Source organism: Cricetulus griseus, chromosome 2 (genome assembly GCF_003668045.3).
Source record: "Cricetulus griseus strain 17A/GY chromosome 2, alternate assembly CriGri-PICRH-1.0, whole genome shotgun sequence".
Taxonomy (NCBI): domain Eukaryota; kingdom Metazoa; phylum Chordata; class Mammalia; order Rodentia; family Cricetidae; genus Cricetulus; species Cricetulus griseus.
This window is the reverse complement of record NC_048595.1, coordinates 363,112,908-363,140,841: the sequence shown is the minus strand read 5'-3', so window position 1 is coordinate 363,140,841 and position 27,934 is coordinate 363,112,908. Positions and strand designations below refer to the sequence as shown.

The 27,934-nt window shown below is 40.5% G+C and overlaps 1 protein-coding gene and 2 pseudogenes across 1 annotated transcript in view; 1 reads left to right on the top strand and 2 right to left on the bottom strand.

The window, feature by feature from the left end:
* LOC100752174 (zinc finger protein 728) overlaps positions 1-15,466 on the top strand; it is a 39,367-nt gene extending 23,901 nt beyond the window's left edge. The window contains 3 exon segments of the mRNA XM_035438795.1: positions 8,353-8,479; positions 9,443-9,538; positions 10,341-15,466. Of these exon segments, the coding sequence (XP_035294686.1) occupies positions 8,353-8,479; positions 9,443-9,538; positions 10,341-11,584 (1,467 nt within the window). The 3' untranslated portion in view covers positions 11,585-15,466.
* On the bottom strand, positions 3,240-6,924 carry LOC118238316 (annotated as a pseudogene).
* Positions 13,399-14,560, bottom strand: LOC113833944 (annotated as a pseudogene).
* Positions 15,467-27,934: the final 12,468 nt, after the last annotated feature.

The window sequence follows — 27,934 nt, the reverse complement described above, 5'->3', positions numbered from 1 at the left end:
TGCACATCCTTCTCGGTAATGGTATATTATTTATGATTTATTAAAGCTTGCCTGTAGATTTAAAAGCAAAGACAGCCTCATGCTATAGAGATCAGGCAGTGGTGGTACATACCATTAATCCCAGCAGCTTGAAGCTATGAGGTGGTGATACACAGCTTTAATACTAGGATTTAGGATTAAGAGGTAGATGGATCTCTGTGAGTCCAAGGCCATCCAGATCTACACAAGAATGAATCAGTCTAAAAGAGAACTATAGCTCACACTGTTAATCCCAGCATTAGGGAAGTACATAAAACAGAAGCAAGGTCTCAGAAAGGCATTCATTCTCCAGTAACGCTGAGGAGAGATAGCAGTTTGAGATTTGGGGAGAGCTCGTGGAGACAGGGTCAGCATGAGGTAGAGAGGAGAGGTAGTGGTTGGGTGCTTTGCTTCCTGAGCTTCACCTTGACCCCCCCAATGTCAGTCTCTGAGTCCTTTTATTTTCGTTGTTACACTTCTCCTCAGCCTAAGATATCCCTTTCTGTATTTTCCTTATGTTTGCTTTGTAGGATATATTTTTACTGCTTCTTATATTATCTTTGTCCTTCAGCTTTGACAGATGGTTTTGCTGTGTGTAGTAGCTTAGGTTGGCTGTCACGCTCTTTTAAGACTTGGGATGCATTTCTCCAGGCCCTTCTGAGTTCCAAAGTTTGCACTGAGAAATCAGCTCTGATCTCTATACACCTTTCTTTTTGCTTGCAGCTCTCAGTCTGCTGTGAGGAGTTTCTTTCTGCTCTTGTCTTGCAGGTTCTGTGGGCTTCTTGTAATTTTATGGGATATCTTTTTCTCATTGGAGGAGGATTTCTTTTATGATCTTGTTGAAGGTCTTGTTGTCTCTGCCTGGGGTTTATTCCCATCTCTGCCTATATTTTGCAGGTTTGGTCTTCTCATAGTGATTATCATCTCCTATATTCCCTTTTTGGGGTTTTAAAATTTTCATATTCTTAACTATTTCATGTAGGTCGGCTACTTTCACTCTAAGTCCTGACACCTTTGTTCTTGATTCATTCAAATACAAGCTTTTGTGGTTAGATTGTTGACTTTTCAATTCCATCTTCATTTTAGCTAAAGCCCTCATCAGTCTTTCTCTTTATTGGATTCCAGTTTCAAATCCTGGATTTTCCTTGTCATTTTCATCATTCTTATGGTTTTTTCCTTCTTCTTGTTGTTGTAATTTAAGAAAAGCAGCACTGGAGAAAAAGATGCCATGAGACAGGGTTCAAACAGAGTTGTTGTTGTTGTTGTTGTTGTTGGTGGTGGTGGTGGTGGTGGTGGTGTGTGTGTGTGTGTGTGTGTGTGTGTGTGTGTGTGTGTGTGTGTGTGTGTTAGGGGGACTGACCTCCTGATACAGGAGCAGGAGAAGAGAGGAAGAGGCAGAGAGACCAGAATAGAGAAAGGGAGAAAAAGAAAGATCGAAGGATGAATGGTGGGCAGGGCCCTTTTTAAAGGGAACATAGTAAATATACAAAGGTGGTGCTCTTAGTGGCTGCAGCTGACGGTATATCCTGTCAGAACCCCAAAGACAGGCCAATACAGATTCCTGCATACTAACAGTTGTAGGGCATCAATAAGCCATTCATTCTCCTTAAACTCATTGTCTTTAATGATAGAGAGAGTGTTTGGTTGTTTAAATGAGGGAGGAGTTTATACATCACAGGCAGTGTTGAAATCCCAAGGCTGGCCACATGTGCCTACCTTGTATCCCTACAGACCCCTTCCAGAAACTAAGATTGCACTCATGTGTCACCATACTGGGCTTTCTTTTTTCTGTCTTTTTTTTTTTATTCTTTGTATTATGTTCAATAAATCTTTTACAATCCCTTTGGGGCTGGTTAGTATATTGATTGACTGGTTTCTTGATTGAGTGACAGACTGTGTGCCTGTGTTTATATGTAGATTCACATGCCATGCCATGCACATACAGATGACAGTTTCTTTCTTTGCACTGTGTGAGTGTACAGGATCCACTTCAGGTCATCAGGTTTTGCTGAAGGTTCTTTTTGTTCCAAGCTTACCTGTAGACTTTGAGTGTTCTTTCATGTTTTGTTCATGCTCTTGTAAATTTTTCCATCTTTTGTGTTTGTCACGGCTTTCTTATGCCTTAGCATGCGATGTTGGATGTTTATTGCTTTCCATCACTGTGAAATTTTCAGCCTCAACCTTGAGCTTTTCATGGTGTATTTCTAATATTCTTTATTGTATGTGTGGTGACATTTTGTTTGTGATCTAACAAATAAAGCTTGCCTCAAGATCTGAGTATAGAGTTAAGCCACTAAGGGCCAAGTAGTGGTGGCACATAACTTTAATACCAGTACTTGGAGGTCACTGCCTTTCATTCCAGTACTTGGGAAGAAGAAGCAGCAATATCAGGAAGATCAGAAGTTCAAGTCCACCCTGGGCTACATGAGATTGAATCAGTATAAAAGAGAAATAGAGCCAGGTAATGGGGGCTCATATCTTTAATTCCAGCACTGAAGAGGTAAGTGACGTGGCTGGGCAGAGAGAGGAATATAAGGCAGGAGGAGACAAGAGCTCAGCATTCAGTCTCAGGTTTTGTAGAGACTGGATACACTCAGCCTAAGTATTCCTGGAGACAGGATCTCCCATATAATCTGAGCATTGATAGAGGTGAGAACCCTCTAGGAATAGGCTGCTCTGTTTCTCTGATTTTTCACTATTAGTGCTGGGTTTTTATTATTAAGAACAATAAGAATCCATGCTACATATATATGGAATTATTATTTTGACTTTTTTGATGGTTACTGAATTCTCAGTCAGACCATTAACCCAGGTGTTGTGTTCAGAACATATTTGTAGAATTGTTGTGTGTGTTTTTTGTTTTTATCCAGTTCATGTTCCCTATTCATAAGCCTCATTATTATTATTGACTTGGGCTTTAGGAATTTCACAGTCCCTCCAGCTAGAATTTCAAGGACCTTACTAACATAGTATAGAAACCTATCTCTGGACTACAGCTTCTTCTCAATGGCTGGACCCCACCATTCCAGGTATCATGCCCTTCCTATTGGCTCTCTGGGGGAGGCAAGTGAGAATTCAGTTCTTTATCAGGCCTGAGATGAGACAAAAATGGGACACTTGTGCTAATCTACCCAGAGTCCACTATTCTGTGGACATTTCTGTGCCTATTGATATACCTGAAATAACTTTACAATTTTCTTCCATGTTGTATTATAACACGGTCATTTTTGTGTTTCAATATCACTGCTATTCTGAATTTTGGAATATATTTCACATTCAATATCAGAGACTGGAAACAATTGCATGAAAGAAGTATTAGCATATGTTGATTTGAAGAATGTACCAGCATGGATCAGGTTGTATCTCCTTTAGGAAAAATGCTTTAAGGGAGGAAGAAAAAGAATTTTTCTTTAACGTGCATATTTTTAAAATTTAATGCCAGCATAACTAGATATTACACACTATGTAGAGTATAGGTGAGTGTAGCCTTCTATCCCCCTTTAATTTTTTTTGCCAATTAAATGTTTGATGGTGTTTCATAAGAGCATTAGCTTGTATGTTATGAGGGTTTAGTAATATGATTAATATTAGTATTCCTTAAATTATTTGCCAGAATAAGCAAGACCATTATTAATATTTGGTTATACTGAGAGTCCTAGGAAGGACATACATAGCGTTCTTTGACAAAGTCAAGTTCCAGGTATGATATAATGGTTACTTTACTGGAGCTCCCAAAGCTCTGTGCTGTTTGGTGCTGTGTTCTGTAGCTGACTAGTCAGTGAGTGGTGCTGTATGTGCCTCTAGTGAATTTTATCACAGATCTCTGCAAAACTGACAGCAGAGAAGGTCAGACATAGTTTCAGTTGTCAAGCTAATGTCTGTTCATTACTAGTTGTGCATGAGAAGCTTGGAATGAAATATAATCCCTTCAAACTATAGAAAATAATTCCTTTAATACAGGATAGATTTTTGTGAGCTTCCTTTAATCACCCCCCTTGCCAGTGTCTGATCATTTATAAGACAGTTTAGCAAGCACTAAACTAAAAAACAAGCAAAGTCTATTAAATTAACTGTTGTCACTCAATTTTTAGAAGTTAATATGTAAAGCTTTATTAATTTAAGATTTGGGATCTTTAAAATTTAGGACAATTTCAATTTTGAGCTCAGGAAGACTTCCCTATTAGGTAACAGGATACTTAGAAGATGCTGTGAAATAACCATAGAAAATTTTGAAGCAGAAAATAATAAATTTTATTATTTTGAAGTAAACTTTAAAGTATATATCCAGCTGGTACTGTAAATGATACAAAAATGTGAACAATCTCAATGCATAACAGTTCCATGGAGGGAAACCCAGCTGGGAAGCTTTAGTTTTTCCTACATTCTTCAGTCAGTCTGGTGGGACAGATTCCCAGGCTGTACCAAAAATAATTGTTGGTGAAAATTTTAAGATAATTTATCTTTTAATACTTGTAATTTCTGTTTAACCTTTTTGGCCTCTAAGGAAATTTGAAAAACATCAAAATATCTTTGCATTTCTTAGACATCATACTGCCCAGAGGAAATCCTTTTTTTTTTATTCTAATTTTTTACTCAATATTTTTTAAAAATCCATCTTAAGTTCAAGTACATTGTTATTGTTTTGTGCTGTGTAAGATCATAAATTTTAATTATATTGTAGCAATTGAAGAAATGATCATTTTAAAAAAAATTGTTAATGTTGCTTTTAAACTGATAAAGCTACACTTTTCCACCAACACCAGAGATCTGAGAAGGATAAATCAGAGCAGGAAGTATAATGCAGATGGCCTCTGTGTCGCTCACTAAATATTTTAAAGGACATATTCAATTTATCTCTAAGGATTTTGAGGACCATCTATTAAGTATACCTGATTTTAAACAGACTTAATTTCCACCTACTTATTCTCCATATGCAAACATGTTAGAAGACTAAAGCCTGTTTTTGTAATTGAATTGTGCTTGTGCTAAGCTTGACTACAAACATAGTTGAGAGCACATTGAAGAATTGAATCATTTGTAAAGTGACTGACCATTACCTTGTATGGCTTAGTTATCTTTCACAATGTACAAAAAGATAGTAGCTTTTAGAAGATTAGAATTTTATCCAGGACACCCAAGGCTATACAGTGAAACCCTGTCTCAATAAAATAAATAAAATAAAATAAAAAGGAAAGAATTCAGTTTCTGATCTTCATTTGGGCTGGAGAGATGGCTCAGATTAAGGGCATGTTTTGCTCCTCATGAGGTCCTGAGTTCAGTTCCCAGCAACTCACATGGTGGCTCCCAGCCATCTATAATAAAATCTGATGTCCTCTTCTGGCCTGGTTGTTAGATTTCTGCTTAAATTAGAAGAAAAAAGAGGCGCAAGATGAGACACGAGACTATAGAGATACATTAACGACAGTTTATTATATCATGGGAGAGCTAGCAAGAGAAATAGAAGAACAGAGCAGGACAGAGAGGAGAGACAGAGTTAATGGCTGACCGCTGTGGTTGGTTGCCAGAGAGAAGAGAACAACGGGAGGAAGTGGGGACTTTTAAAGGGAAGACCGCGCATGCACACTGAGGTTCCGCATGTGCAGAATCCTCAGGCAGATCTGTAATACTTGACAAGTGGTGATGGCAGAGCACTTCCCTGTGTGCGAGCGCACTGACTATTGTCAGGGGGTGGGGTTAGTCTCTCTCTCTCTCTCTCTTTTTTTTCCCCACAAAAAAAAACAATTTTATTAACCCAAGAAGTGAAGACCATGTCTCTATGGCTCCCAGCCACCTCGAAAGGATGAGGCCAAGTTCGAGAACTTGGAAATGTTCCCTATCCCTCAGCTTATTAGACTGGAGGAAGAGTTTATGCAGACAGATCACCAGAAGTGCTGGAGTATGGGAAGTTTCAGGCCAGGGAGGGCAGCAGATGAAGGAGAAGGTGTGGGGGTCTGTGGAGGGCCAAGGAAAGACCAGGGGTGCTGGGGCTAGGGACCCAAAAGAGGTGCGAAGAGTAGGGCTAGAGCCCAGGAGTGGGGTCCACTCTGAAGCAGGTTGGTCCCTTGGCTCCCCTTCCCCGTCACCTTCCACTTGCCCTTGAGTTTCTTCCTCCTGCTCCTCATCGGACCCGATGGACAGGCTGTTTGCAGATGGGGCAAGTCTTCCAGGTCTGAGTGAGCCAGGGGTCGACACAGCGGCTGTGATAGGCATGTGCATAAGGAAGTACCTGAAGCTTGTCCCCATCCTCATACTCATTCAGACAAATGGCACAGACATCATATTGATCTCCCTTTTGATACTCATGGGTAAGAATCTGTTTCAGTTGTTCTTTGGTAAGTCGGTTCTGCTGGAGCCGTTTGCGGTGCTGGATACAACGAACTATTCCAGTGCAGCTCCCATGGCCAAAACCGGCAGTCCTACTATGCCAGTGAAAGGAATGAGATAATAGTCCAAGGGGAAGCTATTGTCTGGAACCAGAAGCACTGGGGCCCCCTTCTCATAGACAAAAAGGGCTGGTAGGTACCCTGCACTTCTCTCTCCAATAAACACAGATGGGATCCAGATCTGCTGTTGGATTTCCTCACTTTTCCACACCATGTTCAGAAGCTCATTGGAATGCACATTGTGGACCACAGCTGCACCATACCCAGCTTTCTGAGCATTTGAGACCTTGAGGTCAAAGTTGCAGTCGAATCTTCGAAGCAGTGCAATAAAGACTGGAGCTGAGGGTGGTGGGGCAATGGGACTATAGGTATTTTCTGTGTGGGCCTCCTCAAGGAACCTCTGGAGTACCACCTCGCTCAGGGCAGACCCAAATAGAGTTGGGAGGTCTGCAAAGTCCATGCTGGCATTGTCTCCGAGGTCGCTCAAATAAGGCCTCGGATAGGGGATGCTCCCCACAACACAGTAGCCACAATAACAGGAAGCAGGAAGGTTCTCTGTCTCCAGGTCGCTGCGGTACCTCCAAGTATCTCGAGAGTGCTTACCACCACCACCACCACCACCACCACCACCACACCACCACCACCACCACCACCACTACCACCACCACCACCACCACCCACCACCACCACCCACCACCCACCACCACCACCACCACCAACCCCACCACCACCACCACCACCACCACCACCGATCATCTTAATCCAAAGGTTGATGAAGTGACAGGGTGGATTTGTAGTAAGCACAAGCATGGGTTTTATTGACTGAGGATGAAAATTTCATAGGACCATTTTCATAAGGATGGGTTTTATTCACTGAGAGACAAAGCTCAGAATGAGGGCCTGAACAATGCTCAGGATTTGGGGTGGGGTGAGATTCAGGTGCAGTGGGATCCAGAGACTAGCAGAAGATCACCAGGTTGTTAGACAACACCCACTCCAGCTTCCTAGTGAACAGACATGGGTCATTTCCTTCACTTGAAAACAGTCCTGCATTTTAACATTTCTGGTTCCTCTAATGTTTTCTTTATCATTTCCTTTGTCCTTTCACCAGGGCCTCTGAGAGAGTCTTGAGTCAGTGTTAAGTCCCCACAGTGACTAAACTTATTGCTAAATTTCCAAATCCCAAATTTGTTAAAGTACTTGTGATTCCATATTGTCCACAAGCTCTTCATTTATTGTTGTGCCCCTTGGTGGCTGAAACTCATGTCCCCTGTCGCACTGTCATTTGCATCACATTGTACATGCTCAGGAAGCCAGGCCTCAGCCCAGAGTTGCTGGATCAGATCTGCATCTTCATTGTGTTTATCATTCGTGATGGTTCATACTGAGGTGAGAAGTATCATCATCATCACCATCGCTCTCTACTGTGAGAACCTACATTCATTTCAAAATTGTATTATTTATTTGTTCATGTAGTGTGCATGGTTGTTTTGCCAGTGTCCACGTCTGAGAGACTGTCTGATCCTCTGGAACTGGAATTACAGACATTTGTGAGCAGCTATGTGGCTTCTGGGAATGAAGCCCAGGTCCTTTGGGAGAGCAGCCAGTGCTGTTTACTACTGAGCCATCTCTCCAGCCTCAACATACTCTTCTGTAGATACACTTGCTCTCCATTTATGGTTGTTAAATGTATATATAATATCCACGGGAGTTTCTAGGACCTTCTGCCATTCGATTTCCTTAATCATGAGTCCTATGCTACATTAAGGAACTACATGAGACTTATGTTAGGTATATTGACTTCCTATATCAGAAGTGCTTGTAGGCATCCTCTTACTCTGGGTCACCTTTGCATTAATATCCAGAAACACATGCCTCTTGGTATTTATGTTTTTATTGGCAGTTTTAATTAGCATAATGTATTGACTTCATTCTTTTTTCTTTATTTCAGGAAATGCTGTCATTCAGGGATGTGGCCATTGATTTCTCTGCAGAGGAGCGTGAATGCCTGGGCCCGGATCAATGGGATCTGTACAAGGATGTGATGTTGGAGAATTACAGCAACCTCGTGTTCCTGGGTGAGTTGTTCTTTTTTAAATTGTGGCTGCCTTTAAAACCATGGCTGTCCTAATCAGGAAGTGCAACTCCTCTGCTACCAGCAGCTGTTAGGACACAAGAGCAGAAGCCTGAGGGAATTCTGTTCCCTCAGGCACTGGACTCTTTCACAGCTAGGAAGGGAATTTGTCTAAATCTCTGCCCCTCTAAAGAACTGAAGGTTCAGAGATTGAGGTGGAATTCTGCTCCTCAGAGAGGCTGAATAGCAAGTAGCTCACCTTCTCTCCTTCTGTTGTCTCTCAGAATGCCCCACTTCCTCTCCTCACCCCTACTTAAAAACCATTCCTTCTCCTGGCTCCTCCCTACCACTGCCTGTCAGCCAGTTGCAGATTCAGCCTCCAGAGCACAGGTGAATTTTATTTAATCTTTCACATCTTTGCATTATTGAACAAATGTTCCCGAGCATAAACAAAAGCAACACACCTTAATGTACAATATATCCTACAGCATGGGTCAGGAACATTTCTATGATGAACTATCTTCGTACAATATCTCATCGGGGCTTATACTTCCAACAATGAAATTTCTTGGGCAATTCTTAAGGAAAATTAAGGAGAGTATTCATACATCTTCGAATGATGTTGTTTGTTTCTCTGTTCATAACCTCCCCTTCCCTTCAGAAGTATCCGTTATGTTTGTGTAATGTTATAAAGTAAGTGGTGTGAATGGGAAGCATACAAGTTAAAAAGAATGTCACACTCTTCAGTTTTAATATTTTTCCTTCTAGGTGAGGGACACGAAGGTCAGGACCTGCAAATCCTAAATTTTCCTAATCATTCTGCTGTCTCCTCCAGGAAATACCTGAAGAACTAATCCTCTACAATCCTTGATTGTCTCTTCTCATTCCTTGTACAGACAGTCCTAGAGAGGACATGAGGTCTCCAGGAGATCACACTAATAGTGGTGTTCTCTTTTCCCATAAATAGGTCTTGCTTCTTCTAAGCCATTCCTAGTCACATTTCTGGAGCAAAGTCAAGGGCCTTCAGATACGAAGAGACAAGCATCAGCTGCCATGCAAACAGGTGTGTAGAAATGGGGGGATAAGAATAGAGTGGGAGACCTGAGATCCAACAGGAAGCCAGGCTTTGTCATGAACATTGCCTCACAATGTTCTGATGAAATCAGTTTTTAAGGGTTTCCTTTTCTATCTTTTGCTGTGAGAAGAGGGTGTGATGATGCATGGATTCTCTTAGGCTTTGTTCTTCTCCCATTAGGTCAGCTTGTGTTTACAGTGACTGCCTCAGTTCTGTAATTTCTAGGTAATCATGATTTCTTTTTCATAAGTTAATCAGTGGATATTTATTCATTAAGTGAGTATAGACCCTACTATCTCAAATCCATGAAATGAATTATTTAATATTGTTATGGACAGTCTTGTTATGCAGCATAATTTTTATACCTTCTAAAACTAGAAGTCCATTGTTAGGAGATATATATTCTGAAAATATGTGTCTTCCAACTTTCACTACTTTAATACTTTGTGTTCTCTATATTTCTTTAAGCAGCTCATTTACAATAGCACAATAGTCTTGTTTTCCCAATTGTTGATGTTGTGCCTTCCTTACATGTTTCACTTTGATTAATATTGCTTTGATTCTATGGTCTATGTTGTCATGGCCTTTGTCTTCCACTGAAAATTACATAATTTCCACCTGTCATGGTGTTTTTAATGAGGCTCCACTGAATACAAATTTAGAAATCTGAATGTAAAATTATTTATATTTAAAAATGCAGGTATGAGGAAATGATTCCTATTTAAAAAATAAACATAAATATAGAGAATTTAGCTCAGTTCTCACTTACTTCTCAACCTTTGTTCACCAGGAAGAAAACACTCCACAGGCAAAGAGAGTGGCGTAACCATTTCTTGCAACCCACAACCCAGTAACAACCAGAATATTAATTTAAAAAAGAAGCCCTATAAGTGTGAAGAATGTGGCAAGGCCTTCAATGCTCCATCATTACTTTCTAAACACCAAAGAGTCCATACAGGAGAGAAACCCTACAAGTGTAAAACATGTGGCAAGGCCTTCAGTTGTCCATCACTACTGTCTGCACACAAGAGCATTCATACAGGAGAAAAGCCAAACAAATGTGAAGTATGTGGCAAGGCCTTCTATTTTCCATCACGACTTACTGAACACAAGAAAATTCATGCAGAAGAGAAACCCTACAAGTGTGAAATATGTGGGAAGCTCTTCAATCGTCTCTCAACTCTTTCTGTACACAAGAGGGTTCACAGAGGAGAGAAACCCTGCAAGTGTGAAGTATGTGGCAAGGCCTTCTATATTCCATCAAAACTTTCTAAACACAAGAGAATCCATACAGGAGAGAAGCCCCACAAGTGTGACGAATGTGGCAAGGCCTTCAATAGTACATATGGACTTTCGGTACACAAGAAGATTCACACAGGAGAAAAGCCTTATAAGTGTGAAGTATGTGGCAAGGCCTTCAATAGTTCATCAGGACTTTCCATACACAAGAATATTCATACGGGAGAGAAACCTTACAATTGTGAAGTATGTGGCAAAGCCTTCAATAGTCCATCGGGACTTTCTGTACACAAGAGAATTCATACAGGAGAGAAACACTACAAGTGTGAGGAATGTGGCAAAGCTTTCCGAATTCCATCATTACTTTCAGAACACAAGAGAATTCATACAGGAGAGAAGCCTTACAAGTGTGAAGTGTGTGGCAGGGTCTTTAGAGTTTCTCGGAATCTTTCTGATCACATGATAATCCATTCTGGAAAGAAAACCCACAAGTGTGAGGAGTGTGGAAAAGCCTTCTATAGAAAGTCACAACTCAATCACCACGAATTAACTCACGCTGCGGAGTAACCTTACAAATGTGAAGAATATGGCAAACTGATCATCTGTACCAGAACCTTAAAGAACATCCAAGAATTCTTTCTGGAGAGAAACCATACAAGTATAAAGAATGTGGTAAAGACTTTAGAACTTACACAGCACATTCTATCCACCAGACTAGTCACATTGGAGAGAAACATTACTAGTTGGAGAATGGGAAGGCCTTTCACCAGTGTTCTGGTCTTAAACAACAACTAAGAGATCATTTGAGAGAGAAGCCCTGTGAAGAATGCGCCAAGGTCTTTTGCAGTTAGTAACACCTTTTGAAACACTTGATAATTCATACTGGAGAGAAATGCCACTAGTGTCAAAAATGATAAAAGCCCTTTAATACATTTCTAGTGTTTCTCATCCCAAGGCAGTTCAAACTTCAGTGAAATACTACTAATGTTAAAAATTTCATAAAATGTTTTATGCTTTTTACTTCTTTACAAGATATCAAAAAGTATTCTGAATAGAAGCCCTACAAATAGGGACAATGTGGTAAAGCCTTTGGGTCATTCAGACCGTATTACCCAGCACTAAAGAATCCATAGTACAAGGAAGCCATACACATGTGAAGGGTCTGGTGAGGTCCTTGAGTACTCAATCAACATTTCCTGCCTTTCTTAGAATTCATCCCAGAGGGAAACAACACAACTGTGGATGGTGTGGCAATGCTTTCAAGGAGCCCTCGTACCTTCAACCAGTGCTCCTCAGCCTTCCTAATGCTGATACCTTTAATACAGTTCCTCATGCTGTGCTGAGCCCAGCCATAAAATTGTTTTCCTTGCTACTTCCAACCTAACAGTTTGCTACTGTTATGAATCATGATGTAAATATCTTTGTATTCAATGGTCTTAGGTGACCCCTGTGAAAAGGTCATTTGAACTCCAAGGTGACATGACCCATATGTTTAGAACTGCTGCATTAAACAAAGAAAGGTGTTCATACTAAGCAACAACCCTAGAAATGTGCAGAGCATTGAGAAAATTTTTCTTTATCATTCATCCCTTGTTGAGCATCAAGGAAGTCACATTAGAGAGTCTCTGAAAATGTAGAGTATGACCAGTTGTTTAGCTATTCCTCATACCTGTATCTGCAGCATAGGTTCACACTGGTAAGGTACATGAAAAAAGGCTAAGATGATGGCAAGGCTTTTCCCCTCTTTCACATGGGAAGTATCCTCTGAGACTTCATAGTAGTGAGAAACTCTGTACACTCAAATATTGCAGAAAAGCCTTCAATAACATTTCTATTCTTTAGCAACACCAAACTCCACATACCCAAATTATGAGAAAACCCTTAATAATATTCTAATCTTCACTAACAACAAAGAATATTTATTGAGAGGAAATAATGGAAATGCTGATATCCTTGTTTTTTCTACTCTCAAGTTCACACAGCCTAGCACTATGTGTAAATCTCAGTTGTGTAGATTCCTTGATCTGATTGGCCCATGGACATGTCTGTGGGACATTTATTTATGCTAGTTGATGTAGGAGAATCTAGATCACTGGATGATGGCAGTGCATCATACATGTGCTACCAACTGCCAGGATTCTAATCATTCTTAATGAAATATTGGGTCAGCACACAGCACTAAATAGAAATGGCAGACTTACCCACTACCACCAGATATTTTAATTATCAGTACTGGCTTCCAACAGCCAGGAAGGTTGAATGCAATTCCTGGTCACACATCTCCAGTTGGGTCATGAACTTTAGGCCTAGCCCTCACAAACCTAGAAGCAGGCAGAGCCAGCATATAGAGTTCCTCGGAGGACACAGCTGTATCTTAGCAATTTGGAATTTACTCACATGATTTAAAAAAAAAAGGCTAGAGATAGGCAGTTAAAGATGTCCAGGTGGAAAACCCTCTAAACAGGTTCCAGTGTGTTTACAATGTGTGTAAGCTTAAGAAAATGAAAAAAAAATGTGCATAGACAGTCTTAGAAACAAATAAATAGTTAAAAATAATAAAGTCTTTAAAGACATAAGTGAAATAATAAAAAAGAATAAGCCACATAGAGATGGTTAATACACAGAAGGTCTGGATTCTCTGTGTTATTGTGTCGATTTGAGGTTTTTGAATGCTGATGAGCAAAACACAGCTGCTGACAGACATGGTTCTGAAAGTCGGACAGCATGGACAAACTGCAGATCTCTGTTGTTCGGCAGGTCATAGTGATGACGACCACCTGCGGGATATCTGACACTGTGCCCAGAAGTCTATGGAAATGGCCACCAGCTGGTACTGGTACTCCTTCATGATGGTCTGGGTCTCCTTCTGTGGCATGTCCAAGCATGGACAGCACAGGGAAATTGCTTGTCTCATTTTGTCTGTCAACAGTCAAACTTCCTCTTGGTGTTGCAGATGACAGTTGGGTCAGCCTGTCATAGAGACTACACAATATCAAATTTCTGTTACTCCCTTTCCATTGCCACAAGAAACGTCCAATGCCTTACACAGTTCATCACACTCACCAAGAAGTGTATGGGGTCAGTCATGAACTTATTGGTCTTCTCCAGGACCTCCTGAGGCCATGTGGCACTGATGAGAATGGCCTGTGTGACTGGTGGCAGGCACATGTATACATCATAGATTTCCTTCCTGAAATCTTTGTTCAACAATTCATCAGCCTCATCCAAAACCAACATCTTGATAGCCATGTGCTTAAACTACACAGAATCATCTGAATGACATGTCCCAGTGTGCCTGCCACAACATGCTGCCCATAGTCCAGCCACTGCAGATCGTTCCAGCATTGTTCCCCACAATTGAGGCATTCAAATGCACATTCTTGTAGTCCCCCAGAACAAGCCCCTTTTGAATCTCTACAGCTGACTCTCTTGTTGGATTGAGGATAAAAGCTGGTGTTTCTCAAGCCTGGTTATCTAAGCAGTGGAGGACTGAACTAATGAAAGTGGCCGCCTTGCCTGTGCCAGACTGAGACTGTGCAGTGACATCTCTCCCTTTAATTATCTCCTTGGTAGTATATTGCTGGATTGCTGAATGTTTCTCAAAACCATAGTCAAAGATGCTCACAGATGATTCTGCCTCATTCCCATGGTGTGGAAAGTGAGAGTCACACTCACCTCCTCACTGGTCTCAAACTTCACATTAGTCAAGTCCTCCTCTTTGAGCAGCTGCTCCTGTATGGAGTCTAAAAACCACCATTGTGGCTGAGGCTGTCATGATCCTGATTCTAATCAAGTAGTGTCTATTTATCAAGTCTTTGTACATATGAGAGCATGTTCTCCCTTCCCTATGGAACATGTATCCTTTCCCTATCCTCCTACCTCTATATCATTGCACAGTGCCATTTGGTTGTGGAATAGGCTGAAGAAACATTGAACAAATGTTTCAAGGAGCAGATCTATGAGAAGTGCACCAGCAAAGAGTCTATTTCACTAGATTTTTGCATCACTGAGGAAAGGATATGCCTTTTTACATGACAACTGGCAGGTGTTTAACCATTTGTTTTTGTATATAAATGTAAATAGTGAGAAAACAATATTACCTTCAAATATCATTTTCCCCCTAAAGGTAAGACCTGAGATTTAAGTTTTATTTTCATCACAGTGTCTGTGCATATCTCTGCCTTTCCTGGAACTCAGTGATAGACCAGGCTGACTTCCACTTCAGTCATCTGGCTCCATCAGCATCCTTAGTACTGGGATTCAAGGTGTGTAGCACCATGCCCAGCTTAAAATTTTTAATTATATATTTTCTATCATCATTATACCAGTTTTAGGTATGTGTGTATATATGTGTGTGTGTGTTTGTGTGTTTATGTGTGTCCTGATGCCCATCTTTTGCACATGATCCTGAGGATGTCAGAGGAGGGATTCTGATCCTCTAGAATTGCTGCTACTTGTGCTTGTGAGCCACCACATGCACATTGGAAAATGAACTCACATCCCCTGCAAGAGCATTAGATTCTCTTAATTACTGAATTTTAGCTTGTAAGAGTAGACTGAGTTGGCCAAACATCACCTGTAATGCAAAATGCCTCCATGGCAAGAAATTGAATGATCAATGTATTAAAATATTGTTATAGGCAATAAAGTTAAAATGTCAACATGGTCTAAGCAACATATTTGGCCAAATAATCCAGCTCTGGTTAGTCTTTTCTATAACTATGCCTGCGTCTTACGTCCAACCATTTGTGTGTTCATTGTTGCATCGGTAGGTGGAAGGATGGGTCACTCCAATATGAATTTTTAGTCCTGTGTGGCAGCAGGAAGGTCTAGCTTCTAAGGATTAATCCTTGAAATACCATTTAAAGTTATATTTAATGATTGTTACACAAAGTTGTATGTTGGGCAAACACTTCCTTTTACTAAAGTCCTTGATCTAATCTGCGTGTCTCTAGGTGGGAAGCACAGACCCCTGCTACTTAGGTTGATATTGTCATCACAGTCCTGCTACTTTGTTCCATATAGTTTACTGTTTGCAGTACCCAGTAATCCAAGAGCTTCAGGCGTGCCAGAGGAATCTTGTGACCAAAGTCATGCAAAGTTAATAAATCTCTCTCAGAAAGCGTATGAAATTCTATGAATCACAGAAAAGAATCACTGTTTTCCACAATAATTTCTTCAAGGTGAAAGTACATCTAGAAACAACTATTCTATTCTATTGTTTACCCTAGATAGAGAAAAGCAACGATTCATTATAATGCTAACCCTAGATGTTAGCATTATAATGTCAGATTATAACATTATTAGATCTGTTAGATTCCTATAACACTGCTAAGTGGGCTGTCTCTCTTAGACTGCGCATGTTCAGTTTGTACTTGCATATGGTAGCTCTGCCGTTTCCTCTTTAAACAGACAAATTCCACTAGGAAGAAATGGAGAGGACAGAACTGTTGTGAACGGATGCTGCACATCTAAGATCAACTTCTCATGTGACTCAGCAGCTTCCCAGTCATGTTTCCATGTAACAGACACAGACACACATGTGCACACACTCACAAAAAACACACTCTATACACAAACACACATGTGCACACACTCCCATACACAAACACACATGTTCACACACTCACACAAACACACATGTGCACACACAAACACACATGTGCATAACTCAATACACAAACACATGTGCACACACTCACATACACAAACAGACATGTGTACTCACAAACACATATTAGAAGCCTAGCCATGCTCAACAAAGTAGTAACTGATTAACTCCTAGTGAATTTATGTTACAATAAATCTTTCCGCCAAAAGCCGCCAAGCCCCACTGCCACATGTGCGCTTTACGCCAGCCGCCCACCTGAGTGTGTATGTGACCCAAATGAATACACAGAAACTTGTATTAGGTACAATGCTGCTTGGCCAATGACTAGGATTCTCATCTGTTAGCTCAGTCTTAACTATCATAAACCTATATATTTTATAAGACTTATTTTATGGCATCCCTACTTGCTGGTGGATCACATCGTGCCCCTGGAGCAGTAGCAGAGGGGAAAAGAGAGCCCTTCCTGTTTCCTCGCTTAGATATGAGTCTCCTTGCCATGTCACTTCCTGCCTGGATCATCACTTCTCTACTACATTTCCCAGAATCCTCTTTGACTCCTAGTTTTGCCTAATTTGCTGTTTCATTGGCTAAACAGTATTTTATTTAACAATCAATAAGATAAACATACACAGAAGTACTTCCCCCATCAAATTTATATTATATAGAAACCTTCTACTCATGACTCCGGCAGTCACTGTTTACCTCATAACACTTCTTAGATCATGAAACATTTAGTGAAGGTGAAGAGTTGTAGCAGGGTATTTGGTCACATTGTGCACCCTGAGATTACCTTGTTTACTGGAAAAACCTGTTTGTAGTTGTGATGTGGCTCAGCCCTAGCACACACCTTTAATCCAAGAGCTTTCTTCTCCTTGAATACTGTAAACAGTGTTAAACAAAGTCAACCATAGGTCAAGAGGCCTGAACAAGCAACCAGGTGACAGGAAGTGAGCATATGGTTAAACCAGACACAGAGAGAGAGCCAAAGGATAGGCAGAAAAGCACAGGAAGCAGGAGGGTGGGACATTGAGTTTGAGGAGTCTAGTTTGAGATGGCATGAAAGACCCCTGCCCCTTAGCCCTTTCTTTCTCAAGTTTGTCTCCTCTTCCTCCTGTTGGCGGCTTCCCCGATCCCCACCCCCGGCGGCCTTCCCCCGCCACCCGCCGCATGCCCGGCCCGAGAACAAGCACCAGGTGGGCCGGCCCGAGAACGAGCACCAGGTGGGCCGGCACGAGAACAAACACCAAGTGAGCCGGCCTGGAGCCCTGCCCCTGAGCCCCCGCCCGAAGAGAAACACTCCGTCCCAAGGTCTCCGCCCCCAAGGTCAGCCATCAGGAAGCGGAGGGGGGGGAATTGAGTCTGCTGTACCAGACACCAGACCTTGAGAATATGCTGATCTGGAATGGCTCTGTGTCTCATTTGAACCATCCAATAGAAATGATTCTGTATTTCGCCTCATTTGAAAGACTCTATGTTTCACCTCATTTGAATAACTCTGTACTTTGCCTCATTTGAATAACCCTGTATAGCGCCTCATATACATTGACCAATGGGAATAGCTCTGTATAATGCCTCATTAGAATTATCCAATAGAATCCCTGCTCCTAGCTTGCGCCTTTTTCCCTATATAAGGACCCCTTTCCCTTGGCTCGGGGCGCTTAGCCACACAGAAGCTAAGTCGCCCCGGGTACCCGCGTCTCCAATAAAGCCTCTTGTTTTTGCATCCAAGTTCGTGGCCTCGCTGATTCCTGGGTGTGGGTCTCCCTCTACGAAAGTACCTCTTCGGGGGTCTTTCAGGCAGAGTGGCAGAGGGAGTGTTCTGGGATATTGGCTGAGGAGAAAGGTCAGCTGGGTGCTTTCTCTGACTCTCTGAGCTAGCAGACTGTGTCTTTAATGGGAAACTGGAACATAAATCCTTTGGGGTCAACTCCAGTGCAGCATAAGTTTCAGATGTCAAAATGAGCTGTCGAATTGTGAGCTTGCCCTTCTGTATGTTGGGCTGATCCTCCCTCACCATATTGTATTTCTTCCGTTTTAGAAGCAGAGTGTTGGTTCTATGCCAGTGTGTGGTAGAAGTAGTCACTTGTTTCTATGTTGTAGGAGGTCACAGTTAAGAGCTTGCCTTGAGTCTCACATGACGTATGCACTGGGGTCCTTTAAACTCTTGGAACTGTAAATTACTTTGTGGATCTTTCTAATTGGATCCTGTTTGACTTACGAAATTAGTATAAGGTTTAGAAAAAAGGAAGGAATGTTATAATTTAAAGTTAAGTAGCTGAAGCTAGCATGATGGTTTTAGGAGGAAAGTTGATCTCTAACAGGACCCAAACCCTTATTTGTATCCCCAGCACACCATAGTAGAAAGAGGGACTTACCTCTGAGGTTTGTCCTCTGACCTCCATGTTTGGGCCCACACATTGACATACATGTGTAGGTACACTCAAAATAAACTTCAAAGTGAAAGACCCCAGTGCCCTAAGGGGCACAGGGTCCCGAGGAGCCCCCGAGACTCAGAAACCAGACCAAGAGCTGTAAAAACAAGAGAGTTTATTGAACGAATGTGCATTTGAGTGTCAGCAATATCGGGAAAGCTTCACACCCCAGCATGGGGTGTAAGCTCCTTATATAGGAAAAAAAACAAAACAAAAAAACCCCCGCAGATCAGCATACAGGCAAGGGGCACAAAGTGATTGATTACAAAGTATGATCTCATGTTTGAGTGGTCACCCAGGTGTGACCTGCTTTTCTACAAAGGAAAAACCGCAGAATGTAACCTGAAAAGTCCTCAATTGTCTGTTGGCCAGGTGTGATCCAAAAAGGATTGTTTGTCTGCCCTCAAGTTGGGGCCAATTTCTTTGTCCTGGGCCAAGTCCTGTGGGAAACTTTTTCTCTCAGCAAACTAAAATCTTTCATTCCCCCATTTTTTTTTTTTTGGTGAGATTTTAATCCTAAAACCTATGGTCTTTCTTGTTTTTTAAGAGCCTGATATTGCTGGGTAAGTACTAGGGCTTGGGTAATGGATAAGCGTTTCCCCCATGTAAGGGAATTCTTTTTGACTTAGCATTTTAACCAGGGAAAATGGGTGACATATTCTTTCCTATGCTATTTCCTGCTGACTTTGGGACGAAGTTAGGGACCCAAGAAAGCTGAAATGCTAGTCAAAAGCAAAAAAAAAAAAAAAAAAAAAAAAGGGAATTTAGGCAATGGGGAATCCATCTGGAGCTTCTGGTTGGCAAACTCTGTTGCAGAGATAGGGGGTGTCCATATCAGCTGGACTGGTTCACATACATAGCAAGTCTAGGGCTCCCAGTCTTTAGGAGCAGGCTGTAGTCAGCAACTGATATTCGTCTGCCAGAAGTAGAAATCTGTTGAGACGTGTTTAAACTGGGAACAGAAGTTAAACCTTATATATCTTATTGGAACTCTTCGGCCCATATTTTTAGTGATCAAGAAGGACAAGGGAGAAAATCCCATCCTCGGGAACAAATAGATGGGATAACAAAAGTTGTACTTATCTGGAGTACTTTTTTATCTGTGAGAAGTGGATCCAAGCTTTATGACTTTTGATCCTCTGAAGCCTATATGAACTTTATTATATAATAGGACATAGAAGTTTTAGATATTTTATTATTATCAATCTGCATTGAAATCCACATTGCAGAAAAAGCAGATATTGGGTATTTGTAGGATGGCAGAAATATTTATATCTTTGAGTTCTAGCAAAAACTATAGATTTGGGCTAGAAGCCTGCACATTTCTCTTCTGTCTAGCGAGTCAGGCATAGATTGGACTGAGGTGCCCCTGGCCCGATGAAAAGCCTCTCAAGTTTACATTTAGACGACAACCAAAGTAAACCCAAAAACCTTGAGCTTGTGACTGAACAGCAGGCAATTGGTTTTATCAACTTATCAGAACTTTATTAAATGATCTATTAAGCTGGCTATAGTTTAACCATTAATACTATCAGAGATCTGAGAAGGACAAATTTCATATAGTTTCAGAATCCATTAAAAATGACAGGGTCCAGTCCATATACAGCTAGTCATATCCAAGTCTCAATGGTGTTGGGGGCAGAAGTAAATCTTCACCAGGTCTATAAAATGAGAATTTTTTTCTCTCTGTGGAAGAGGTACATGGAAAAGACTGACCTTATTTTGTCTAGGCAAAAGTGGTGTAATCAATTCTCCAGTGTCCTGTAGCCTGTCCATAGTCTGAGCCTGGTCCTGCCTGGCAGCAGGTGTAGCATCTGAGCATCATGCTCATTTATCAGCGTTGTCACAATCCATGGAGCCCCATGATCTTCTTTAGAGACCTTGGGTCCCTGTCAGGATCTGGAATTTTCTGTCTGATATTATAAACTTTTTAGTTAACATTAATATTTTAAATGTCATATTCTGTAGATCTCTGTAGTATTAGAAGTCTGCCTAGGTAAATCTGGCAACTTGTTAATTTATAAGAATGGCTAGTAACTTGTATTTTTTAATATCTTATAATAGGTTAGCAGCTTTTATAAAATTAAGATTTAATATTTAGTCAGGATTATCTTTAATCAATGTAAACATCTGACATATAGGTGGTCTTAGGCTACCCTTATAAAAGAGTTTTGTTTTTAAAACTCCAAAGAATTGAGACCCATGGGCTTAGAAGTTATTTTAAGCCCTTTGTTAAACTTAGGTCATTGTCTTACTGTACCATAAGAAATAAACAGCGTAATTTTTTTTATTAACATATGGAACTTATGACTGTGATCTTAAATTTTAGCTTCTGATTTAAGCATAAATATTAACAATATAACAGAAGCATAAATATCTTATAACCTTATAAATTTGAACAATTAAAAATCTTTTAATGTCTTTTTGTAAGAATATCAAAAATAAAGCACCCTTGATGTGTTTAAAATCATTATCATCTGGGCGACTACTAAATTTATGTTGTCAATTCCCAGTGTTACTAGTTTTAACTTTTTGACAGATTTAACCATGAAACAGTTTTAATATTATTTTTATTAAAAAGACATTTGAATTCCTGATAACCCAAATTTAATGATTAGAGCTCGGAGATAAATTCTGAGCTATGTCCATAAATGACTGGCTACTGTTAGAATTAGAAAGTAAAAATATTTGAACCATTTTTGTTTTTTTTGTTTTGGCTTTTGGCTTATAATAAAATTTATGTTTATACCAGGAAACATAGATAGAACTTTTTAACAAGTATACAGAATTAATTTTGGGGGGGGATATAAATAAAACTTTTAAACAGAATTAACCTGGTGTGGTCAAAATTTTTAACCCATATTACTATTATAAATAGATATGAGAGCCCATAGTAAACAGTTTACATTCTTCTCTGACATTTTTACGACTTTCTTTTGACCCTCTTTAAATTTTTATTATTTTTGCTCTTTTTTTTATTTTCTTAGACATCCCCATCTTAGACAAACCTGGTTGGGGTGTCCATGGGGTCCAGAATTGAACATTTTTTCTTTTACCTGTAAAATAATCTCAAGATTAAAAGAACCGTCTTGAGGCCGGCCACTCGGAACTGTAGAAAGTTTGCCATTTTTTCTTCTTGATGTCCAGTGGACATCAAGATTGATGTCTGCCCTCAAGTTGGGGCCAATTTCCTTGTCCTGGGCCAAGTCCTATGGGAAACTTTTTCTCTCAGCAAACTAAAATCTTTCAAAAGATGCTTTTAAATTGTGTTTGTGTTTCCTGTAGATGAGTGTTGGAGAAGCAATGCTTAATTCTCAATTGTTAACACAATGAGACGTAGAATCATGTGATAGACAAGCCTATGGACATTCCTTTGTAGAAATTAATTGATTGAGGTCAGAAGACATGTTGATTGTAGTTGGAAGCATCTGTTTGGCTGAGATCCTGCATGCTACAAAGAAGAAAATACCCTGAAAAGACTAATTCTTCTGTCTCCTGCTTCCCGACTATGGATGGAACATGGGCAGCTGCTTCAAGCTCCTATTGTCTTAGCTTTCTCACCGTGTGTGGTGGTTTGAATAAGAATTTCCCCCAAGGGCCCATATATTTGATGCTTAGTCATCTGGGAGTGGTCCTATTTGAAAATGATGAAGAGGTGTGATCTTATTAATGGAAGTGTGTCATGGGGGCACTTTAAGGTTTCAAAAGTCAAAGCTGGGCCCAGTGTTTCACTCATCCTGCTGTCTACAGATCCTGGTAAAGAACTTTCATCTTGGGCCAGGCGTTGGTGGGTGCAACTTTAATCCCAGCACTCAGGAGGCAGAGGCAGGCGAATCTCTGTGAGTTCGAGGCCAGCCTGGTCTACAGAGTGAGTTCCAGGACAACTTCCAAAGCAATACGGAGAAACCCTGTCTCCAGGAAAAAAAGAACTCTCATCTAGTTCTCCAGCACCATGTCTGTTTGCATGCCCCCACGTCCCCTGCCATAATGATAATGAAGTAAACCTCTCAAAATGTAAGCACGCTCCAATGAAATGCTTTATTTTATCAGAGTTGCCATGATCATGATGTCAGTCATAGTAACAGAGCACTGACTAAAAGTAAAGTTGGTACCAGAGAGCTGAGTATGACTATGAGTGGCCTGACCATGCTTTTATTTGGAGGAATATGGAGGACTTGGGGACTTTAGAATAAAATTTGATTGGACATTGTTATGCAGGATAAGGGGCCATCTTAATGGGCACATGGGAGATACTGTTGAGTGCTTTTTGAACCATGGGGATGCACAAGTCTCAGAAGGGAAGAGTATCAGTAATCGACCTCCAGACCCTTTTCCGATGCAAAAGATGCGGCTACTATTTGTCTGTGTCCAAAAAAATTTACCTAAGCTTGAATTGAAGAGTATTGCATGAATAGATTTGGCATAGGACATGTCCACCCCACCAAAAAACCTTGTATTGACCCTGTCGTGGGATTATTAGTGATCACTCTTATGCTGATATGTAAGGAAAAGTAGCAAGCTTATGAAGGAAAAATAGAAAATATAAAAATGGATGATTTATACTTTGAGGAGAAAAGGAGCTTGGGAAAATGTAGTCAACGTAAGTCCTAGCTGACCCTGCCTCACATGGCTGTAGTCAGATTTCTCAGGATTTCTAGGAAGAGTGGACACCTAGCCCCACCTACACTTCGTAGGACACCTAGACCCTTCCATACTTTAGGAAGCTCACAGAAGTTCCTTTTCCTTTGGAATTAATTGTTAGATTTATATATACTTCCAGTGGAATAGAAATCATTTATATAGACTTCTGTGATAGGAATCATAACATTGCACTCCCATATAGCCACAGAATAATCTTGTAGTTTGTATGAAGCTGTCTTTGCAGAATCCACATAATTACAGACTTCAAACTGCCAAGGTAACTTGCAGACCTTTAGTGTTCTTTAATATCTTTAATTTTGCACGAGTTTAAATGTTCGTTAGTGTCATTAATATTGCATAAGTTCTAATTGGTATTAATAAGAACAAGGAATCAGATATTAGGGGGCAAAAGCTGACAGATCACAGAGGTAGAGCAGCAGCCACTAGAGTTTTTACCTTTATGACTCTCAGCCCCAAAAGAGACCAAGCTCCTCTTTCCACCCTACCTTATCACTTCCTCTCTCCCCTCAGCATATCTATTTTTATCTCTACAGACTTCTAGACCTCTATGGTTAATTAATGCCTATCCCTTCCCTCCGACCTTCAGTCAAGCTTTATTTAGTAGCCCCCCCCCACAATATCAGCACATTTCCCCATTTTTGTCTAAAAGAAAAAAAGGCTATAACTAAAATAAGAAAAACTATATATACAATAAGTACAATAACTACATACACTATGTGCTATCGATAAATATATCAACAGTGTCTAGCCCATTATCAATTGATAAATTCAGAGTAAATAATCCATATCTATCCTATCCTGGTGACTCCAAAACATTGTACCTAATTCACTTTCTATTCTAACTTACATTACTAAAACTGTCTTTTAATGTCTCTCAGCATTATGAACTTTGCACAGCTTCTGTGAATTTCCTTTCTGAATCTGGTAACAAGTGGTGAAAAATAACTAATGAAGTGTGTCTACTTTTAAAATGATTTATGTTTCTGTTTAAGGTTATTTTGCTTTCATGTATGTCTATACACCATGTAAATGCACTGCAACAGAAGCCACAAGTGGGCTTGGACCCTCAGGAACTGGTGTTACAGATGCTTGGTAGACACCATGTTGGTGCTAAAAATAGAACTTGGGTCTTCTGGAAGATCAGTCAGTGACCTTGACCACTGGTCCATCTCTCTAACTTCTTAAAAGTGTAGCCCATGCTGGCTCTGACTCCTGATCTTTGTGCCCCCACCTCTTTAGCTTATCCTACCATCAAACGCTATTACAACTGGATATTTTTTTCTTTATTCCTTTTAAAAAGTAATATGTATATATATTTTTATCTTTTGAGCTTATAATGTTTCCATCATTTCTCACCTCTTGTTTCTCCCTCTATACCTTTCCATATATATATATATATATATATATATATATATATATATATGTTTTTTTCTTACACGTCCATGTCACTTTTCATCAAAGGAAGTCAGGACAGGAACTCAAATAGAGCAGGAACCTGGAAGCTGGAGCTGGTGCAGAAGCTGTAGAGGGGTGCTGCTTACTGATTTGTTCATCATGGCTTGCTCAGCCTGCTTTCTTACAGAACCTAGTACCACTATTCCAGGCACCACCCACAATAGTCTGGGTCCTCTCCCATTAATCATTAATTAAGAAAATTCCTGGGACTGCTTCTGGTTGGGGTTCCCCTGCCCTGCTCGGGATCACCTGGTGCCAGGGGTCTGATCACCGGATCTGAACTTGGCTGGCAGGCTCCAGAACACCCAGAGATTGCTAAGGCCCCAGTAACAGTCCCGCCTCCATCCACAAGAAGAGGACTGACATCAGAGTATTGGAACTGTTTGCATCTACCAGAAGGGAACCTTGGTCCCATACCCTCCAGGAGAGGAAGAGACTCCTGCTACATCCATTGGAAGAAAGGATGGGAAGAAGACAATATAAAAGCTCATTCAACAACAGAAAAACCAATATGACACCACCAGAGACTAGGGACCATACACCAGCAAGACCTGAACATCAGAATGCAAATGAAGCAGAAGAGAATGACCTTCAAAACATCTTCATGAAAATGATAGAGGGCCTAAAAGAGGATATGAGAAAATCCATTAAAGACATGGAAGAAAAAAAACAAACCAAAAAACACAAGATATTAACAAATCTTCCAAGGAAACAGTTCAAGACCAAAAAACTGAAATAGAGACAATGAAGAAAGCACAATCTGAGGGAATTCTGGAAATAGAAAAGTGGATAAATGATCAGGAACTACAGATGCAAGTATAACCAACAGAATACAAGAGATGGAAGAGAGAATCTCAGAAGTTGAAGATACACTAGGAGAAATAGACTCATCAACCAAAGAAAATCCTAAGTCTAACAAATCCCTAACACAAAATATTCAGGAAATATGGGATACCTTGAAGAGACCAAACCTAAGAACAATAGGTATAGAAGAAGGTGAAAAAATCCAACTCAAAGGCCCAGAAAACATATTCAACAAAATCATAGAAGAAAACTTTCCCAACTTAAAGAAAGATATGCCAATGAAAGTACAAGAAGCCTACAGAATACCAAATAGACTGGACCAAAAAAAAAAGGTCTCCTTGTCACATAATAATCAAAACCCCAAACATACAGAATAAAGAGAAATTATTAAGAGCAACAAAGGAAAATGGTCAAGTAACATATAAAGGCAAACCTATCAGAATCACACCTGACTTTTCCATGGAAACTATGAAAGCCAGAAGGTCAGGGATATATATTTTACCTACACTAAGAGACTATGGATGCCAGCCCAGACTACTATACCCAGCAAAGCTTTCAATCACTATAGACACAGAAAACAAGATATTCAATGTTAAAACCAGATTCAAACAATACATATCCACCAATACAGCCCTACAGAAAGTTCTGGAAGGAAAACTGCAACCCAAGGAAGTTAACTACAACCAGAAAAATATAGGCAATAGATAATCCCACATTACCTACAGCCAAAAGAAAAAAGGGATGGAAACCCACACATAATTTCACCACCATCACCAAATGTAAAACAAACAAGAATGAACAATCAATTGTCATTAATATCCCTCAATATTAATGGTCTTAACTCACCCATAAAAAGACTGTTGTGGCAACCACTGATGCAAAGGGTTGATGAGGACCAGAGGCCCTTACCTCCTTCTAGTTGATTGTCCCTCCTTTCCCACCAGCAATCTACATAACCGGAACACCTAGAGTCCTTTCTTCTCTGAGCTGCCTCAAGCCCCCATCAGCCTGCTTCCTTCACCCACTGGGCTGACTGTCAGCAGTTGTTTGGTACCTGTTTTATTGCTGAGGAGAGAGTTTGAACCATGTCTGAAGCCATGGAGGCTTTTGGTGGGTCTCAAGGTAATTGGGGTGGATGCAGAAAGATAAGTCGAGTGATTATTGCTCTCAACTTTACCAAACTGGGATCCCAACACTAATCAAAGTAAGGGGGCACTAGACATCTATCTATTGCTAGGTGCTACCTACTGATGAACACTGGGAACTGGACTTCACTGAAGTAACTCTGACATGATTTGACTACTGATATTCACTAGTTTTTGTAGCTACTTAAATGGCTAATGTAGTTAGTAAGAAGTTACTAAAGGAGAACATTCCCCATTTGACATTCCCTAATTTCTGGGTCACAATAAAGGCCTAGTATTCATAGTCAAAGTCTATCAGCAAGTGGCTGAAACTCTAGGAATACATTGGAAATTTCATTGTGTCTACAAGCCCCTAAGGTCAGGACAGATAGGAAAAGCTAACAGGAAATATTAACTAAGTTCAGTGCAGCAACTGTTAGGTTTTGGACTGGCCTGCTCCCTACTGTTCTTTTTAGGATGGAGTGCTCCTCCTACGGTGGTAACAAGCTAACACCACTCTAATTGGTCCCCATGGCTTCCCACCCTTTTAACTGCCATAGCTGACTATTCTTTTACTATCCCTTGGTGTTAATGGCCCTTGCACTTTAAATTGGTTACTTATATACATTAAAACAAGAATAAGTTCCATTAAAATATTAGCACCACAGACTGAGAACCAACCTGTACCTCAACATGAATCAATGATTCATATGAACAAACCTCCAATTTGTGCTAGGCATCTGTCTTAGCATCTAATAGCAATTTGTCTCCAACTCAAGTTTATAGTGGGAAATTAACAATACGGAGCCAAGTGGAAATATAAGGATATTTAATAGGGAAAAGCCTTACTTACAGATCAACCTAGCCAGCCAGCACTGCAGCAGTCTGTCCAGCAAGTACCAAAGTGAAAGTGAAAGCGAAACACAGTCCCCTGAAAGCCTCACTCTAGTCACTCTGACCACCCCCTCGCAAGCGTGGTCAGGCACAGCTGTAGCCAGCCCCTAAGTAGGCGTGGCTGCAGCTTCCCCTACAATTCCCCTTTTAGTCTAAAAGATGA